This window comes from Nannobrachium achirus (assembly GCF_963921795.1).
Source record: "Nannobrachium achirus genome assembly, chromosome: 8".
Classification (NCBI taxonomy): Eukaryota; Metazoa; Chordata; class Actinopteri; order Myctophiformes; family Myctophidae; genus Nannobrachium; species Nannobrachium achirus.
In genome coordinates this window covers 49,061,971-49,082,339 of record NC_137817.1, presented here as the reverse complement: position 1 = coordinate 49,082,339, position 20,369 = coordinate 49,061,971, and the positions used below count along the sequence as shown (strand labels likewise).

General features: G+C 42.0%; 1 protein-coding gene across 1 annotated transcript in view; it reads left to right on the top strand.

Moving 5' to 3' along the window:
- mmp28 (matrix metallopeptidase 28) overlaps positions 1-9,458 on the top strand; it is a gene marked incomplete at both ends in the record, with an annotated part of 67,638 nt that extends 58,180 nt beyond the window's left edge. Inside the window, 3 exons of the mRNA XM_080731097.1 lie at positions 5,207-5,356; positions 6,652-6,819; positions 9,061-9,458. Coding sequence (XP_080587223.1) covers positions 5,207-5,356; positions 6,652-6,819; positions 9,061-9,458 — 716 coding nt within the window. The remainder of the gene's footprint in view (positions 1-5,206; positions 5,357-6,651; positions 6,820-9,060) is intronic.
- Positions 9,459-20,369: the final 10,911 nt, after the last annotated feature.

Here is a 20,369-nt window from a genome sequence, read left to right as displayed (position 1 = left end):
AAGATGTAGTTCATTCCAAGCACTCCAGGCCTGTCCTTTCCTTGTCAGGAAGTCCTTTATGCTACTGACTACTTGACCTTTAAAGTTGAACCTTCAACCTTGAACCTTGACTACATATAACCCAAGGTATTTCAATTCCTCAGTTTCTTTGATGTCACTGCCGTCTATGGAGCGACTGGTTTCTTCATTCAGCAGCAGGCATTCTGTCTTTTTGGCATTCAGCAATAGGCCAACTTTGGCTGCAGATACTTCCAGTGATGTTAAAAGCTCTTGAGCAGAGGATGTGTGTCGTCTGCAACTCTGCATAGTCAAGGTCGGTCAGCCACTTCTGGCTTTGACGACCAGATCTTCTGCCTATTGTGAGACCTTTGGGGGAGATGGTATCTATCGCTTGCCTGAGGACGTAGTCAATGGCAATGACAAAGAGAAAAGGAGCAAGTGTGTCACCCTGAACGATGCCTGTGGTTGTCCGGAATCCCTTTGTTGGCCCATCAATGCTGTGCACAAAGCAGACAGGGTTCTCATACATCAATGCTATTGCTTTCGCCATTTCTTCTGGTATTCCATAGTTGAGCAGAAGGCTATATGCTTCATAGCTTTCCTGTTCACACTATCGAATGCTTTGCAAAAATATACACAAATGATGGAAGCTTTCTTCTTTGATACCCGGTGTTCTTCGATGATTCTCCTTAAAGCAAGGATCTGTGGTAGAGTTGATCTTTTCCTACGGAAACCATTTAGGTTCCTGCTGAAAACTGGGTCAATATGAGATGGTTTTCTTTTTGTAATTTTGTGGGGAAAAGAAAAAAAATCTAAGAGATTACATCGATTAGAAAGCATACAGCATGTTTAAGAAGTAGTGAAAATCGCCGTTCTACAAGCTCTCAACGCGGCGCGAAGCGACACGTTGTGAGCTTGTAGATCTGCTATTATCACTAGTTTGGGTTCTGGTCAAACGTCTAATTTGTGTTTTGGGTCTTGAGCAAAAAGTTTGGGAACCACAGCCCTAGGGGTCCCGGAACCCCCTGTTGAAGACCCCTGAGATGGATGATTCAACTTTGGAGCCGGAGGCCATCTCAATAGCATCTTGTTAGGCAGGCCAACATCACCCAGACGTGTCTCTCTATTAGTGTGAGGTTTGCTTACACCCTGGAGAGATCCATCCCAGTCCTATATGGCTGGGATGCAGGGACGTGCTGGGCCCCTGATTCAGCCCGGGAAAAAGAGTTGGAGAGGCCCTCATTGCGCGCTATAGAGAGAGATCTCTCTCTCTATCGCTGCTGCAGTGCTGCTACTCAAAGATTTGCCATTTCAGATCATGACAAGTGACAAGCCAGTGGGCCAATTACATGAGTTATATTTCGTCGTTGTCGGGTGGAAATCTTGTACGTCCAAAACCGTTTGTTTTGTATTACTATTTATCATTTTAAAAATGATTTAAACTAGTGAAAACAGCCGATCTACAAGCACACAACGCCTCGCGGTGCGAGGCGTTGTGTGCTTGTAGATCTGCTGTTTTCACTACTTTTGTGAGACGGCCTTGAATGATGAAGCAGGACTTTACTTTGCGAAAGAACGTACACATTTGGAGACAGAGGTTTCCACCCGACAATGACGATATACTAGTGTTGTTGCTGCTCTTAAACCACCATTATTACTGGGGTTGGTGGGGGCCAGACAGTAGGCCCCCGCGGGCCGCAAATGGCCCGCGGGCCGCCTATTGGGGAACCCTGGCTTACACCCTGGAGAGATCCATCCCAGTCCTCCACGGCTGGGATGGCTTAAGTGTTTCCCAACCTCTCCTCCTCTCCGCCTCCCTAATTCACCCCTGATAATAAAAAAACAACAACACTCCAATCAACACTCCCACTACAAGCTCACAACGCGTCGCCATGTTTTGAGCTTTTAGATCTGATTCTGCTATTTTCAAAAAGCCAAAGTTTAAACAGGGCTGAAGTGGTCAATGTAAAGTATATTTTGTAATAATAATTAATATCTACAAAGTAAAATAATTGTTGTTTCCAAATAATTGTAGTGGAGTAAAAGTACAATATTTGCCTCTGAGATGTAATGGGGTAGAAGTTAAAGTATAGAAAATTGGAAATGGTCAAGTAAAGTAAAAAAAATACCTAAAGGTTTTACTTGCAGTAAGTACAGTACTTGAGTAAATGTTCTTAGTTACTTTCCACCACCGAAACAGAGTGAATGTATGAAGTGACAGCCAGGAGACATCAGCTGCTCCCACTTAAGTCCCATCATGCATCAGTGCCAGAGAAACAACTTAGAGCAGCAGACACAACATTTTCTTAGCGCTGCTCTTGGCAGCTGTGCTGTTAGCCTGTGATATGATCGCTAGGTTGGACGAGTGTGTGCGTGGGTGGGTTTAGGCTACGTATGTGCGCATGCACGTCACGTGCACCTCCTGGGTGCTGCCTGGCATCAGGATACAATGAGAAGCAGAGCTGACTGGCTATAAAATCAGGGGCGTCAATTGGGTATGTATGGTAGGTATGCAGCTGCCATACCCTGGGCCCAGGGGGGAAAATAAAAGCTACTTTTAAATATAAATCCATGAATGTCTCTTTGTCTATCTGCGCTGGTTATTATGTTGTTAAATTACAGTAAAATAACTACAAAATGTAACATAATGGTCACTTTAACAAGGTATTATAATTATATTCTCCACACTTGTATTCTCCCCAGCTTGACAAAATGGTATATTCCCAGGTTCCGCAGGTCAGCTGCACAGGTGCAATGCATTATTGTTAATTGTAGCACGTTTACTAACATGCTAAGTTTAGCTGCACTTGAAAAACCATTCCAGGCTGCCATATCCAGCCCAAGAAACCGTAGAAACGTTTTTTTAGACATTAAATAGCCGATCTACATGCTCACAACGCCTCGCGCATGTAGATCTGCTATTTTCACAATAGAACCGTGTTATCCAAAATGTAATGCCTATTTTCCCTGAGGACTCCCATCTTTGCCATACCCTAGCTTTTGCTGAACTGACGCCACTGTAGAAAATCTCACCTGTCCCTGACCTCTGATAGTGATAACACGACGTTACACACACAAAACATGCTTTAATGGTGCATTTATATAGCGCCGTTATCCAAAGCGCTTTACAGATTACATTCACCCATTCACAGTTTCAAACACATGGCGAGCAAAGGAAACCATGCAAGGCATCAAGAGCAACTAGGGGTTCCGAATCTTGCTCAAGGACACCTCGACACTAACTCTGGGGGAGCCCGGGATTGAACTGGGAACCTTCCAAGGTTGCCAAGCGGCCGGTCAAAAGGCCACTCTACCCCTGAGCCCCTGCTTCTGTATTCCTTCACATTTCTAAAGTATTGCGTTGCTGTCGGGCAGAAACCTTTTATCTCTGTATTCAAACATTTTGTGTTTTTTCATAAATTAATGCCCTACTTGATCATACTACAGCGTCACTCAAAATAATCAAAAGTTGCAGATCTGCAAGCTTGAGCTTGTCAATCTGCTACTTTTACTATGTATTTATTTTTCATTTGAGTCCTGAAAAGTTACAGTCTTGGACATAGGAGGTGTCCACCCGATAGAGGCTATTTGCTACGAGGCGACCATTGCTGAGTGAGTAGGTAGTAAGTGTGACTGTGAGCACAGGCACGCACGCACACCGAGAGACTGTCGGTCCCTGTCAGTATAGTTTGGCGTGGGTCTTCCTCTTGCTCTTAGGCGTGCTGATTTTATCCACGTCTTAGACAAATGTTTGTTCAGCTCCTTGCAAACAGAATGGTTGTTTTGATGTCTTGTGCGCTTATCAGCAGACAACGCTATTTTGTTGTGCTATGGATTCTGTTCTGCATGTTTCCAAATACTCTTTTCCCAACATTCAGTCTTCCCATTTTGGTCAAAAATGTGTAATTATATGCAATAATGACAAGTATGAGTCTTAGCAGACCACAAATCAATGATCGGATCTCTGTCTTAATGCAAAAAATACAATGTGTTTGTAATGAGCAGATTGCAGTGTATAGTTTCTAGTCCTTTGTTTATTTGGAGTGTCTCTCGCTCGGTATACACCAACCCAGCCACTTCTAGGAAGAGGCTGTTCCAATGTTAACATTATCCAACTCCTGTGTTAAATGAAATGTCAACAGTTTGTCTTTCCAGTTAGGAGGGTAATTTCTTCCAATGTCCAATTTGCACAAATATTTGTATTTGACAGCCTAGCTCAGAAATGTTATTGGTCAGCTCTGCTGCAGGCCCATATGGCTGCTGCAGTTTGTTTGTCTGCAGAAAATGACAAATGAAAATGAGATTTAGCTTCTTCAACAGGAGAGAGTTAAGCGTCTGCTAAACTAAAAGAGTGGATTTTGTAGTTTGTCTTTCTGTACAGATAAAGAACTACATGGAAAACGTGACAGGCTGAAGCTATAGTTCACTGTGATGTAAGCCAAGAGTTCTCAAGGACCCCCCACATCAAAAAAAATTTGGGCCAGGGACCCACCAGTAGCAAAGATTTGAGTTAAAACATAAAAGATTTAAAAAATCAAACCTCGGTTCGAAGTGAAGTGGTGAATTTCTATTCTATGTGTTCTAGAGCTATGAGCTAAGATCTATACTTTCTATGTGCTTTAGTTATTTTTATATTTTGAATGGATGAATGGTTTTACCTGGAGGGCCAAATTGTCATGTGAAGCTTGACCAATCCTCAAATCTGCATGTACGGGACATGCATGGCACATGCACTGGACAAATCACACTGCCAATCACAAGGGACAGGTACGGGACAGACAAAGCCACTCTTTCTGAGTGGATGAATGGTTTTATCTGGAGGGCCAAATTGTCATGTGAAGCTTGACCAGTCCTCACATCGGGACGCACGAGACAGACAAAGCCACTTCTTGGAAGCGGTTTTCACCGCTTCAAAAAAATATATATATTCAAAGATTTGCAAAAATGTTCATGATTTTACAAAAATAGTGAAAATTCTGGCAGTGCCCAGCCCCTGTACTGCCAGGGTGTCTTTGATGGCATCACTATAGGTACGTATGGGAGGGAGGGGAAATCGCTTGTACTGCTTCACTCAGCAGATGGCTGCTCAGGTGGCTCAGTGCACAGAGGATCTATCCATTGATTAGGGGTCTTGCTTGCATGTATCGCCCAGCCCTAACTAGAGATTAAGGTTTTGTTCCTTTTTCCTCCCCTCCCCCATCTCCAGGTAAACCATCGAGGGGTTACCCGGTGAGGCTGCCTGGCCAGGTGTTCCGCTCCGCCCTCCAGGAGTGGGAACGAGCAGAGACCCCCAGCGGGCATTCTGGCAGTGCCCAGCCCCTGTACTGCCAGGGTGTCTTTGATGCCATCACTATAGGTAGGTACTGTACGGGCTCCCACACATTCAGCCACTTCAAATCCATGGCCATCTTGACACCGTGCTGAGTGCATCTCCAATATGGGAAAGATTTCTCCCGTAATCCAAGAATAATCCAGCCAGGTTAAAAACTTCAGCAGGGAAGAACCAAAGATGGTTAATTTATGAAGATCCGCCGTCCCATTTGGAGCCACTGGAGGCAAAATGGTACACAAATCCTAATGTTCTCCTATTTGGACGCCGTCTCATCTAGCAAACTTCCAATGTTTACTGATCCTGTGAGAGTGTGATAATAAAGTAGATTTTCTCTTGATTTGTCTCTGGGGGGGGGGGATATATTGAGTGGCTTGTGACGATCAAGTCCAATATTTAGTTCAGTGACCATGGGGCTAAATAATGGTTCAGAAGCTGTGTTGACGATCACTCATCCATTGGAAATAATAGAAGCTCCAACCTGCTTCTGGTCTCCTAGAAAGGTGGCTGCCTACTTCACACAGATACGGGAAGTAAACAGGAGATGGCAGGTCTTTCTATTGTTTTTGTTGTCTTGTGTAGAACATGGCATGCTGACCATATAGTACACTGTGATGTAAGCAACACATGCAGCTGCAGCTAATCAAATGAATAATTGGTGTGTGCTGTGTTTACTACTGTCAACTGCACATAATATGTGTATACACAGTAATAGGCACCCCCATGGCTCTGGGCACAGCTAAATATAACACACCTGTTATTAATATTAGTAGGTGCTGCAGCTGTGTTGCTTACTATAGCCTGTCATTTCTTTTATTCAGATGTTTTTTTTTTGTTTTTTTTTTGAATTACCTGAAACAGACAGAAAACTTCAAAATCAGCCTAGGGCTTTATACCCCTTTAAGCCCTGGCCTGTATAGCCTAGCTTGTTGCAAAAATAGCTATTCGATGATATATGTTGTAGGCTATTTTTAGTAGTTTGCAGAAACATTTTGAAAGGTTTAGGAAACGTCCGCCCGATAACGACATGGCCAAAATAGAGATGCCAGGGTTGAAAATGGTTAAAAGGAGATGGATTACTATAAACATAATCAAATAAATAAAAGATTTTGTCTCTGTTGGGTGGAACTGATCAAGTAGGGCGTTAATTTACAAAAATCTAAAATATAGAAATAAGCGTTTTCTGCCCAAAAGCAATGATTTATTTACTTTGTGTGTGTGTGTGTGTGTGTGTGTGTGTGTGTGTGTGTGTGTGTGTGTGCGTGTGCGTGTGCGTGTGCGTGTGCATGCCTGTGTGTGTGTATGTGTGTGCGTGCGTCCAGACCAGAACCAGACGGTGGTGGTGTTCCGGAGCGGTGTGTACTGGACGGTGTCGGCTGAGGGGAACGTGAGCGCTCCGCTCCTCCTGCGCCAGCGCTGGCCACACCTCCCCTTAGCGGTGGAGGCCGCCGCCTTCTCACCGCTGGACAACAAGTGGTACTTCTTTAAAGGTATGAACCTAACCCCAGTGTTGGTGCTGACAGCACACTTATCACCTATGCAGTCATCTGAAAGGTTTTTGTTCTAGTCGAATTTGCAGGCCTTGATTGATAGATTGATTGATTGAAGATTTTATTAGAGGTTTGCATAGGAAAAGGTACAGCACAGTACAGTTCACAGGTAGAAGGTCAACTAAAAGGATAACAAACACAAGAAAGCTTTGGGCTTGTTTAAATTGGGGTCCCTTTTACAACTCCTACAACGACGAGGATGGCGTCGTCACGTATGATTTACACTTAGCTATGTGCCGAAAGTAGCCGATCTACATGCTCACAACCAGTGTTAATTTCATCAATTTTTTACTATGACTATAAGACCATGACTGACTAAATATAATGAAACCTAGACCAGAATGTTAGAAATGGACTGGTGGAGAAGAGATCCAGCACAAGTTGCAGAACTAAGACACGTCATTTTACGCTTGGTTGCACACCCCGAAAATAGCAGCTCTACAAGCTCACAACGTGCCGCAGACGCGGCCCGCACCTATTTGCTACATGCCTTGCTTTAAATAGCAGGGACCTAGCCTCACCTATCTGTGAAGGGACCAACACTTCTTTATAGAGGAATGTGTCTACTGGTTTTATAAGGGAAAGTGCTATTTTGCGTTCCGTCACCTGAATGCAAAGAAAAACACCAGCTCCTTCTTTGCCAATGGTGATGCCTGACTGTATGCCAAAAATAACTTTAACCACTTAAACCGCATTTACTTCGTAGACCAGAGTCCTTTTTTCCCTCTACACCAAAGCATTTAGCTGAAAATAGCACACCTACAAGCTCATACTTCTTCGCCATGCAACGCTGAATGTTTGTTACCAGAATAGCAACGCTAGGGTTCATGTGCTTTGAAAGACACGGCTAAAGGTTTCGATTACAGCGCAAGGACTGTGTCAGGGTATTACCTAGGTTGGCTGCCCACCTTCCCAAAAGCTCAAAACCTCCTTAAGAGGCATCACAGAGCTTTTGGTGATACAAAGAGATGTACAATGTACACAACTTGATTTGGTTTCGTGAAAGCAGCATCTTGTCGAGTCACGCTGAATTCTTACATAACATTTAAGCATCCAGCCAAACGCTTCTTTCTATTCAGAGGCCTTTACAAGTACCAACAATCAGTTGGATTAATGACCAGAATTTCAATATTGTCTACTCCTTTTTTGTATTCATTCGTTTTATATCGTCTCCGTCGGGTGGACACCTCATTATGTCCCAAACTGTTACTTTTCAGGATTAAAATTCAAAAGTTGCAAAACCCCAAAATATTGCCGATCTGCTACTTATTGATGCTTTTGTGTGACGCTGTAGTAATGATCAAGTAGAGCGTTAATTTAAGAAAAAACACAAACCGTTTGAATATGGAGATAAGAGGTTTCTGTTTCTTTGTGTCTACGCACACGAGCATGTGTTAAAATAATAAGAGTTGTACTCGTTACATCCAGCTGGTTATGGTTACATACAGTTATTGAAATGGAGTGACTATAGGTTTAAAGTATTACAGCGTGTAAGGGTGGTGTGTGCGTGTGTGCACGTGTGTGTGTGTGTGTGTGTGTCGGTCTGTGTGCGTGTGCAATCGTGCATGCATGCATGGTTCTGCATGTGGTTTTGCTGTGTGAATTTGTGTAATTATTGCCAGTTGTTGTTTGAAACTGTAATACAGACACTTACAGTATACAGAAACATCCCCCCAAAAAACAATCCATTTGGTTCCATTTGTACCCACACTGGGAGTTAAAGGAGTAGTTCAACCAAAAATGACTTATTTTCTATCAAATTCACACGTTGAATTCATGGAGATTATTTGTTTTGTATCCAGCTCTTTCTGCGGGAATTTACTGGAGAATTGTTTGCACCACACTTCCGGTTAACAGTAGACATACAAGCTCACGTCGCGTCGCAGATGCAACTGTTGTGAGCTTGTAGATCACACTCGGCTGCGGCGCCGGAAGCTCCGTGCAACTTCTGCGCAATGCACGATGGGATGTTGGAAAGTTGTGGATAGGCCTACTTTGCTTTACTCAAGTAAATTTACTTTTTCCACCAGTGCTGAATAGTGAATAAAATACACTAATGCTGGCCTGGATGGCTAGGTCCTCTCTCTCTGTCTTCCTGTCAGTCTACTGTAAATAATGTATCAATAAAGGCAAAGGCCCCAAAAACTATATATCTTATCTAATAGTTTCACTCATCCTCAGGGAAGAGGATATGGCGCTACACGGACAGCCAGCTGGACGCGGGCTTCCCCAGGAAGAGCAACGAGCTGGGCCTGCCGCACCACCCGGACTCTGCCTTCTACTACGCCCCGCTGGGCCACATGGTGGTCTTCAAGGGCTCCCGCTACTCCGTGCTGAACCTCCAGACGCTGCGCTCCGAGCCCTACTACCCCCGCAAGCTGACCGACTGGAGCGGCGTGCCGCAGCGCACCAACGGTGCGCTGACCCGCCCGGACGGCCGCCTCTACCTGTTCAGGGAGCAGCGCTTCTGGAGGTTCGACCCGGCCAAGGTGCGCGTCACCCGCGAGGGCCAGTGGGCTCAGGACCTCCGCTGGACGGGCTGCACGGACGCTGCTCCGCGGAGCAACGACATCCTCTGACCAGGGGTCATCGCTGGCCTTAGATTAAGACGCTTGTAGAGGACTTCCGCGATCATGGCGTTTACACTCTACGAGCGTCTCAGCCACATTGTGGCAAACGAGGAAAAGCTGTGACACTAAGGCTAGGTCATCACCATGTTGGCTTGTGCTGGAACTTTTTGTAAAAACTCCATGTTTGCCAACGGACATAGAAAATGAGCAGACACGTACCAGAAACACAATAAAGAGCTACCCCGGAATGACCATAAGAGGACTGTTAACTCTGAGTTATGGGGGTCCTTGCAAATAAAACATTTGAGAACCACTACTAGCATAGTTGGACTGCTATTTTGCCATAGTGTCGTAGGAAATACGCGTCAGACATATTCTGAAGAAAGCCCTGAGACTTGACATTCAGTCATTTGGTCTCATGATCAAAATAGGAACGTTATAATGGTGTGTAAAAAAAGAAAATCTAAAATTTGCCACAGACAAGAAAGACCAAGTCTTTACCACGGACACATTTGATGACCCCTGACTTTGACATACTTTTTTGGCCTACGTGATCACATGATCACGCCCTACCTGAAAAGTAACCCTCTTGGACGCGTGAGGTTTCCTCCCGACAGAGACGATAATGTTAGAATATGTTAGATTTTAAATAAAGTGCAATCAGAACACGTTCATTGATTATTGTATGCTGTAATGTACACAATACTGAACAATGAGCTGTATTCATTTTTATATTTTGTTTTATTTGCACACTAACTGGATGAGCCAGTTTTTTTTTCCTATTGCTTATAGCAACCAAATTTCAAACGTCTATTGCGGCTATATTTGTAATATTTTATAAATAAATGTTGCTAGTTTTGGCTTGTGCTCCTGTCCTTACATGAGATGAAATGTTTGCAACTCTGCTGCCCCCACATGGTGAAACAGTGCTATTACAGAAGTCTGAAGGAAATTTAACAGACTTTGTAGTGACAATAATCAGATTGATATTTGATGTTAGATCAGTGACCTGCTATGTACATACCTGCCAACCTCAGCCCGTCAGAAAACAGGAGATTTCTTGGGGGAGGGTGGGGGGGTCATGACTGCAAAAAGTAGGCGCACAGAAATTGTTTTGATGACTTAAGCAATTGTTGTTCGTCTAATAAGAAAAAAGACAATTGGCCGTGGTCGAGGCGGGGTCTGCTTGGGCATACCTGCCAACCCTCCTGTTTTAGGAAGAAGTCTCCTGTTATTTGACCATGTCTCCTGTTCCAGAATGTACCCCAAAACAGGAGATTTTCACCCTTTTTCATATTTGTAAGTAAGTAGCCTTAGTAGTAGTTTTTTTCTTTTTCTTTTACCATTTCTCATTTCACACTTTTTGTGTGATAAGTAGGCTAATGTGTCAAAGACCCACTGATATGCAGCCACGGCCATTATACTGTAGTTCCTTGGCTATTTGATATTGGAACTACAGTACCTTTGTTGAAAGGTGTGAGATCTAGCTCTCTCTCTAAAATCAAGGTGAAACACCTGAAAAAAGTGAGTCCCATCAAGGCGAAACACCCGGAGGAAAAAAAAACTCATGCAAATGAGGTCCAAGTCAGCCTAGAATCTCTCGATTACAGACAGATTGGCCTTCTAGAGGTCTGACTTGGACCTCATTTGCATGAGTTTTTTTTTCCCTCCGGGTGTTTCGCCTTGATGGGACTCACTTTTCTCCGGGTGTTTCGTCTTGATGGGACTCACTTTTCTCCGGGTGTTTCGTCTTGATGGGACTCACTTTTCTCCGGGTGTTTCGTCTTGATGGGACTCACTTTTTTTCCAGGTGTTCTGCCTTGATTTTGGGACTCACTTTTTGGGGATTTTTTTGTATTTTGGGACTCACTTTTCTCCGGGTGTTTCGCCTTGATGGGACTGACTTTTCTCTAGGTGTTTCTCCTTGATGGGACTCACCTTTCTCCGGGTGTTTCGCCTTGATGGGACTAACTTTTTTCCATTTTTTTTGCCTTGATTTTGGGACACTTTTTTGATGTGGGCAATGCATGCAAGATCATACAGATATTCACTTAAGTAATGACTTAAAGATGAGAAGTCAAGATGTCTTACTTTGCATCTCTGTACACCATTTGGCATTTTAAGGCTGACATTGTACCCACGCTAAAGCAAGCCTGATAAAAGTATCAAACATGTAAAAAAAAATAACAGAACACAGGGAAATATTATATTTCTGTTAAGAAGTTTTGAGGGGAACCCCAGACCCTCGTTGTGGAGTTACGTGCACCCCCACCGACCCAAAAAAGTATGTCCCAAAATCAAGGCGAAAGAAATTGAAAATAGTGAGTCCCATCAAGGCGAAACACCCGGAGAAAAGTGAGTCCCATCAAGGCGAAATACCCGGAGAAAAGTGAGTCCCATCAAGGTGAAACACCCAGAGAAAAGTGAGTCCCAAAATCCCACAAAAAGTGAGTCCCAAAATCAAGGCGAAACACCTGGAAAAAGTGAGTCCCATCAAGGCGAAACACCTGGAAAAAGTGAGTCCCATCAAGGCGAAACACCCGGAGAAAAGTGAGTCCCAAAATCCCCAAATGGTGAGTACCAAAATCAAGGCGGAACACCTGGAGAAAAGTGAGTCCCATCAAGATGAAACACCCAGAGAAAAGTGAGTCCCATCAAGATGAAACACCCGGAGAAAAGTGAGTCCCATCAAGGCGAAACACCCGGAGAAAAGTGAGTCCCATCAAGATGAAACACCCAGAGAAAAGTGAGTCCCATCAAGATGAAACACCCAGAGAAAAGTGAGTCCCATCAAGATGAAACACCCGGAGAAAAGTGAGTCCCATCAAGGCGAAACACTCGGGGAAAAAAAAAAATATATATTCAAATGAGGTCCAAGTCAGACCTCTAGAAGGCCAATCTGTCTGTAATCGAGAGATTCTAGGCTGACTTTAGCATGAGGTTTTTTTTTTCCTCCGGGTGTTTCGCCTTGATGGTAGAGAGAGAGCTAGATCTCACACCTTTCAACAAAAAGAACAATCAAATCCCCCCCCCCCCCAATATCAAATAGCCAAGGAACTACAGTATAATGGCCGTGGCTGCATATCAGTGGGTCTTTGACACATTAGCCTACTTATCACACAAAAAGTGTGAAATGAGAAATGGTAAAAGAAAAAGAAAAAACTACTACTAAGGCTATGAAAAAGGGTGAAAATCTCCTGTTTTGGGGTACATTCTGGAACAGGAGACATGGTCAAATAACAGGAGACTTCTTCCTAAAACAGGAGGGTTGGCAGGTATGTATGTATGATGAGGGAAAGGTCTTGACAATGAACTTTCTACAAATTTTACTGAGAATTAAACGTGGGGGAAGTGATTTTCTTTGGTTAAATACTCATTGCTATAGTGTTTTATAGTTCAGTACCAACTATGGTAGATACTATGGATGACTATGGTGCTTTACAATGGATGACTATGGTACTTACCAAGTTACTATGGATTCTAACTATAGTCCAGTAATTCTAGGCCAAAATTAGGCTAAACCTAAAACAAATTGCAATAGTAGCAAACTCAACTGATTTTGTATCCTCAATATGTCCTAAGTGAGAGAAAAAAAGTCCCAAGGAATCCCATCGGGGGAAAGTTTTGAAAACCTCCTACCTACCTTCACTTACTATACACTACACTATAAAGGAAAAAAATGACTCCCAAAAAATCTGCTTTAAGTGGGATGTGAGGGGTCAAACTAGGGGTTTTTAATTATTCTGAATCCATTGCAAGCATTTGTTTTGCACAAAAAACATTCCTTGGGCAAGAAATGGCCCCTCAAAATGATGGTTTAGTGATGAGTCATCAATTTTCACAGTCTTTTGGGGTCCGTTTTTAGCCCAAGGAATGTTTTTCATGCAAAACAAATGCTTGCAATGGATTCAGAATAATTAAAAAACCCTAGTTTGACCCCTCACATCCCACTTAAAGCAGACTTTTGGGGAGTCATATTTTCCTTTATAGTGTAGTCGTGTAGTAAGTGAAGATAGGTAGGTCGTTTTCAAAACTTTGCCCCGATGGGATTCCTTGGGACTTTTTTTCCCTCACTAAGGACATAATGAGGATACAGAATCAGTTGAGTTTGCTACTATTGCAATTTGTTTTAGGTTTTTTCATATAATGACTGGACTACTAGGGTACTACTGACTATAATGGTACTGACTCCATTTGTGTAAAAAAGAAAAAAGAAAAAAGCAGATCTAGATCTGCTATTTATGGAGATACAAGGTTTCTGCCTGACATCAATCACGTAAGAAGTGGACATCTCTGTACCTGGCAAAGCAAGATGCAATTACATTTCAGACAGGGGCAAAAACAAATAATCTCCACCTCCCCGGCCGTGCCAGCCTGGTGGAGAACTGGAGACGATTTCCAATGAATGCCCTGCCATTATGAAATGTGGAAGAAGAGAAGAATGGTCTTTAATTGGGTTTCTCTCAACGTTTCAAAGCATTAAACTGCACATTATTCAGAGGTCCTACAGATTAATATCCCACCGAGTTGAGAAGTCACAAGAGAGCATAATATCAACATTTGTAAACGTGAAATACGACTCAAAAAGTAAAAAATGTACATAATATAGGACACAAAACATTGAATAACTATTAACAGGGCTGGCATTTAATTAAAAGACATGCAAATATCGTACAGCAAGCCTTGGTTTCTTCAGCAAAACATGGGATACAAAAATAACTTAACATAAAAACAAGGAAATGTAATGATTCATATAACAAACTATTCTCTGTACACACATGACACATTTCACCACAGCTCCCATCTCTGACATATGACCCAGATCGATCGTGAGCCCCGCAATGTGCAAAAGGTTGTGGGTTCAACACCCCATCTGTCACACACACCTGATCTGGTTTACTTCCAGTTAAACTCTCCACTCATTACTTAAGAGCTATCACTTCTGTTAATCCCCAGAACGGTGGCCGAGCTGATCCGTCGGTGGACGCTAGCCTTATGTTGGTACAACACTTTGAAGGTATTAAGCCTGATTTATATATTGAACGAGTAGTTCACCCCCCAAAAATGACTTTTCATCCTGAAAATTACTTATTTTATATCAATGACACACACACACCTACAGTATATAAAAAATACATGTGAATTTGATTGATAAGAGCATTGACAATGTATGCAGACAAAGCACACAGTTTTCAAGTAAAGGCATGGGTTGTGGTGTAAATTATCCAATTCAAGCTGCACATTTACTCCCTTATTTCCCTTACAGCAGTGGTTTTCAAAGTGGATTCCAGGGACTCTGTGGGTTCCTTTATGGGGGTCTAAATTGACCCATACAAGTCTGTAACTCTGACAGTGTACAAATGGAACCAAATGAACCCCAAAGGGTTCATTTGGTTCCATTTGTACACTGTCAGAGTTAAGGGGAGACCTTGAAATTTGAAAGTTTGAGAAACACTGCCTTACAGCATGAGCACTTGTATGTGGTGGGGTGCCGTTTCCTCTCTTTTTTCTCGCATTCCTTAGGCAATAATTTCACGTCTCCTACTGAGGCTCTATTGACCGATGACCCGGACATCAAATTATTGCCTCTGGAATGTGACAAAAACAAAAAGAATCCATGAATTCAAGGCTTCATGGGGTGAGTAATTCATTGAAAAGAAAGAATGTCATTTTTTTGGGGTGAACTACTTTAAGTTCCCCTCAGAAGACCAATGATTCTCACTTCAGCTAACAAAAATATCTTAAATTTATATAGAGCTTTTCCAGGTGGGGGGCAGAGAGAACATAATTCTAATACATATACAGGTTATTATGACAGAAGACCAATGATTCTTGCTTCAGTTAATAAAACATGACTTATTGCTGGGAAGTGCATTTAACCCATTAAAAAACAGGAAAGTATCGGTGTCTAGATCACCTTTTCCCAAACAGTGTCATGTTTTCCCCTTTTTGTTTCCTGCATTTAAGAAAATATCTTATTTCAAAAGATTTTGGAAAGTAAAAAAAAAAAAAAAAAGAAATCTCGACTCCATCAATTAAAAATAAGTATTTCATGAATAATTTTACAATCAGAAAATGTAATCATTTTCAAAAATGAATAGTAAACATTGTGAGCTTGTAGATCTGCTATTTTCTCTAGTTTGGGTCCCGGGCAAACGTCAAATGTTTCTTTTGGTTCTCGAGCTAAAAAGTTTGGGAACCACTGGTCTAGACAGACAGACAGATAAAAAAGGTTTTGGATCATTAGGGTAAAAAGAAAACAGGCAACTTACTTGCAAACCTTACCACGGCTGGGCCAGTCACAATTATTACAAAATCATCTAATCGCAATTATTTGTCTAAATTGTTCCCATGTTGAAAAATGTTCATATATTTTCAAATGTTTTCAAAAACGTACATCAATGTTGTTTTTTAAGTAAAAAGTTGTCAAATATGTCAGTCATTTCTTACGTATCATTTCTGCCATGTGCAACTTCAAAGCCTGAAAGCCAAACAGAAATGTAATTGTCAACGACAAGAACACAATTAAATCGTTTATCGCAATTATTTGAGTGACAATTAATCGTCATGTAAAATGTCATATCGTGACAGTCCTAACCACGGCCCAATGTTTGGGACTCACAGCCCTAGAGGAATATTGGCACCAAGATCACAGCGGTCTACCTTGTAAGCTAAAGTGATGGTAACACTCACTGGAAATACCCAAAAGACAAACCTAGATCGTCTTTCTTATTATACATTTACAGTACACCCATAAACCAACAGTACATGTGCTTTTTTTTTGTTTTGGGCTACATTCCTAGAATTATAGCTGCACAATCATTAGTTTAAGCTCTATGAAAACACTGTAGAAAATACATTACACATTCAACATTATTAGTGGCCAAGGCCACGAAGTGGCAATGCCTTGGCCACTCATTGTTATTGGACTTCATCACTATTATTATTATTATTATTATTATTCCGCCACTTTTGCTCTAGCGGCTAGACCGTGCAGTCGCTTTTTACGAAACTCGGCAGTATGGCAGAGGACTATGCCAAACGGCTAAAACGCGAAGCTCGCAACAATCGGCCAAAGGGTGGCGCTGTAGGAAGCCTTTGAAAAATGCCAACTTTGAACTGGTGTAGCTCATGCCCTGTTTCAGGTACAGCAATGAAACCTGTATACACTTATGCGTCTCCTCATGCCGAACAACTTTTACGCTCTGACTTTTGACCTCTGACCTTTACTTCTCCCACAATTTTGAATTATATGAAAAACAGTCAAAATCTATCTCCTCCTGGGATTTTCGCGTAACGTGCGCAAAACTTTTTTTTACATGAACTTTGGACCAATGCGGTCATCGCACAGCGGCCGGATTTTCTTTAAAGCGAAACATTATTTTTTAATAATTCACTGTATAATGCAGTTTTATGCAAATTATTCTTCTGCCTCTAAATCATACATGCAAAGTGACACGTTCATGGCATTTGGCAAATATGTCGAGGGTTAGTCCAAATATCACTGAAAGCAATCTTACTCCAATTGGCCAAAGGGGGGCGCTATACGAAGCGTTTGAAAACTCAAACTTTAAAGGGGCATAAGTCATGCCTCGTTTCGTTTGAAGACATGCAACTTGCTTACACGCGTGCCTTGACTCAAGCGGAAGACATCTGTGTCTTTGTTAAGTAAGCTCCGCCCTTAGATTTTCCGCCATTTTGAGCAGTTTGTAAAACACTTAAACCCGCTTTTATTCCGGAACTTTCGCGTCACGTGCACGGAACTTTTTTTACATGAACTTTGGACCAATATCTAAAGATCTGTCAGATCGGATTTTTTTTAAATTGAAACATGCTTTTTTAATAATTCAATCAACATTGCAAGTTTTATGCAAATTATTCTTCTGCCTCTAAAACATAGATGCAAAGTCACATTTTCATGATGAAATACTGTAGAGGGTAAGTCCAAATATCACTGAAACCAAAAAGAATCATATTTGAACTGGGGACCCCCCACCCTGACGTGAGTAGGGGTTTCCCATGATCTGGGCCTTAGGCTAGATGCAGAATAGAGCTGGGACGTTCGCGAACGAATCGAATCTTTTGAACGGCTCTTTGAAGTGAACGATGGGATCCGGTTTGCGCAGTAGAGAGCCGTTCATTTGGGGGGGAGACCCCCTCCCCCCAATTCAACATCTCCTTGCTACTCCACTGAGTACTGACTGAGTACAGTGAGTGAGTGAGAGAGAGAGAACAAGTGGAGGAGCGAGTTCATTGTTGCCTGCTTGTTTTTTTTAGGTGTTTTATGAATAACAAAAGTCAAGGTAGCTTAATTTACACACACATTTTATGAAAAGGGTAAATACTAAATTGTGATCTCAACTGTCAGCAGAGGAATGTGGTGCCACCTTGTGGATTCATATTTAAACAAATTCTTCTTAAAAATATATAAATATACAAGGAGCCAAATGAGCCAGTCTTTTGAACGGCTCTTTTTAGTGAGCCAGATCGATGGTACTGTCTCACTTCAAAGAGCCATAAATCCCACCTCTAATGCAGAATAGACCCAAACACAGCTGCCCAGCAATTTGCAATCAAACCACACCCAGTATAAAGCCAGTCTTTCTGCAGTAACTTGCTCAGTGTGGTCCACAACACTGGAGGTGTTACAGGCAGCAGGTATGTACTCTTTATTTATTTCAACAACTATTCCAATTTCTGACAGTTTAATTCATTAATTATTTATACTTACCCATGCAATAATTTGACTTTTAGATGCCATACCTACCTGATCCACTCGCTACACTGGCTGTGTGAATGAGGAACATTGTGACTTGGTGAGTGACCATGTGCTCTGTAATGTTATGTTGTTTTTGGGATCTAAATGTTAAACAATTTCTTTTGGAATGTAATGCAATGTTGATTATTGAATTGATGTATTTTGAGTTTAATGCCAATGCCTAGTTGGGCAGATTAATGGAATTATTTTGTTTCAAGCCTGTAGTGCAGCAGATTATTTGAATTTGTTGTTTTTCTATTCATTTGGCCTTTTTCTTTGATCCAGGCCAGGTTTATTCCCTAGAACTGAATCTGAAAGATGGCGAGCCTGCAGAAAGACTGACACAATCCTGTCTGACCTATGGGTAGGAAAAAGCAGCCGCAGTGACACGCATTCCTATTTTGATTTTGAAGTAATGACTTTGAGTTTCTTTATAAAGTAATGATGTTTGAGTGCATTCATTTATTCATTGTTTCAAACCATGCAGGGGAAGCTCAGCCTCACACCTGAAGCCCATCTGACAATCAGTACCAGCTCCCAGATTGCTTCATTGGAGCCAAAGAAAGGCAGTGTAAGTGGGTTCATTATTCTGAACTGTGTGGAACGGGCAGATTGAACACCTCTTCTCTACCTTGTGGCTCAACTGTAATTATTCTGAAGCTCACCTCATTTCTCTCTCCCTCCCCCACCTGGGCTGGCTGGGTTCCAACACCCCCCAATTGGAATCCATAGTCTGCTCTGCCCACAGGACGGCAGCCCCATGTGAGCCCTTAAAGTTCCAAGTTTTGACCCCCAGCCGCCTTCCCCTCAACGTTTTTCAATAAAAACAATTTAACTTTAGTTAAGTCTGACTCTGCTAGAAAATAATGCTGCTATAATATTTTGCAATTGCAAATCCTTTGTGTAAATAAACTGAAATTCATACTATTGCATGACTATTTCTTTATCATGTTTCACAAGCATCTGGGTCTACAATGCCAGTGGTGTAAAAGTAACTGAGTACATTTACTCAAATACTATCCTTAGTATAATTTTGAGGTATTTTATACTTCACTTGTATAGTCTTACTTCTAGGCTACTCCAGTAAATGCTCATGCATTGCATTGTGAGCTTGTAGATCTGCTATTTTCAAAAAATGTCAAGTTGATGCCAATACATTTGTACTTTTATTCAGTATTTACACTGAACAGATGCCACCCTTCTCACATTGGCCTGTTATAGCGCCACCAGCGGGTCAATTTTTGCAAAACACATTTTTGGAACAAAATGCTTCAAATCCTGCATGCAGCGTCCGATTGCCGTGAAAGGCCCAAGAACACGTGGCACCCTTTTCACTTTGGCCTATTAGAGTCACCACTAGGCCAAAAAAAAAACCTACCTGACCTGCCAGAGTCCTGTTCGGTCCTGTTTTTCTTTGATATTCTTCTTTGCTTTCCCTTGATGCCTTATTGCTTTCCTGCTTTTTATGCCTTGGACACTTTATCGCTGCTTGCAGCTATATTTATTATTATTAGTGGATTTGTTCCTACGTTTTTTACCACGACTCCAATTAGTTTTCCCTGGAAACATTGTTAGAAGGTCCTGGGAACCGTGTTATCACAGTGCAGAGGTTTATCAGCCACATTCTTTTACACAAATATCACTGTATTCCATTTTGGACCATATCGTCATATAATTGGACCTCACTAATAATCATTAAAAGATGTTACCATTCCTGTCTACGCCCCCTGCGTTTCAGAGGATGGACAGTTCAGAAACCTTGCCTATCAATGACATCATCGGTGGGGATTCCAAACTAATGGAAAGAACGGTCGTTAAAGTCCTGATTTCACTTATGCAGGTTTCGGTTTACTATCGAGAGCCCACCTCTGAGACGCAGAGTGAGTAGACCGAGATGGTGCCATTGGCATTGTACGTTTCTGCAAAGCAGACACGCTGAACACTGAACCTTTCTGAAGCAATCACTCAACATTTCCAATTGTAGCGTTCTTGTATATTGTAGCGTTATTCTACATCAAGTACTAAAACGTGCAATTTCGAAATTGATTTGAACTGATTTCCACTCTGTCGGCATGCAACTCAAATAACATCATGATAAGAGTCTATCATCGATTTGCAATTGAACCGTCGCCTTTCCACATGGTTTGCAGAAAAGTACAATG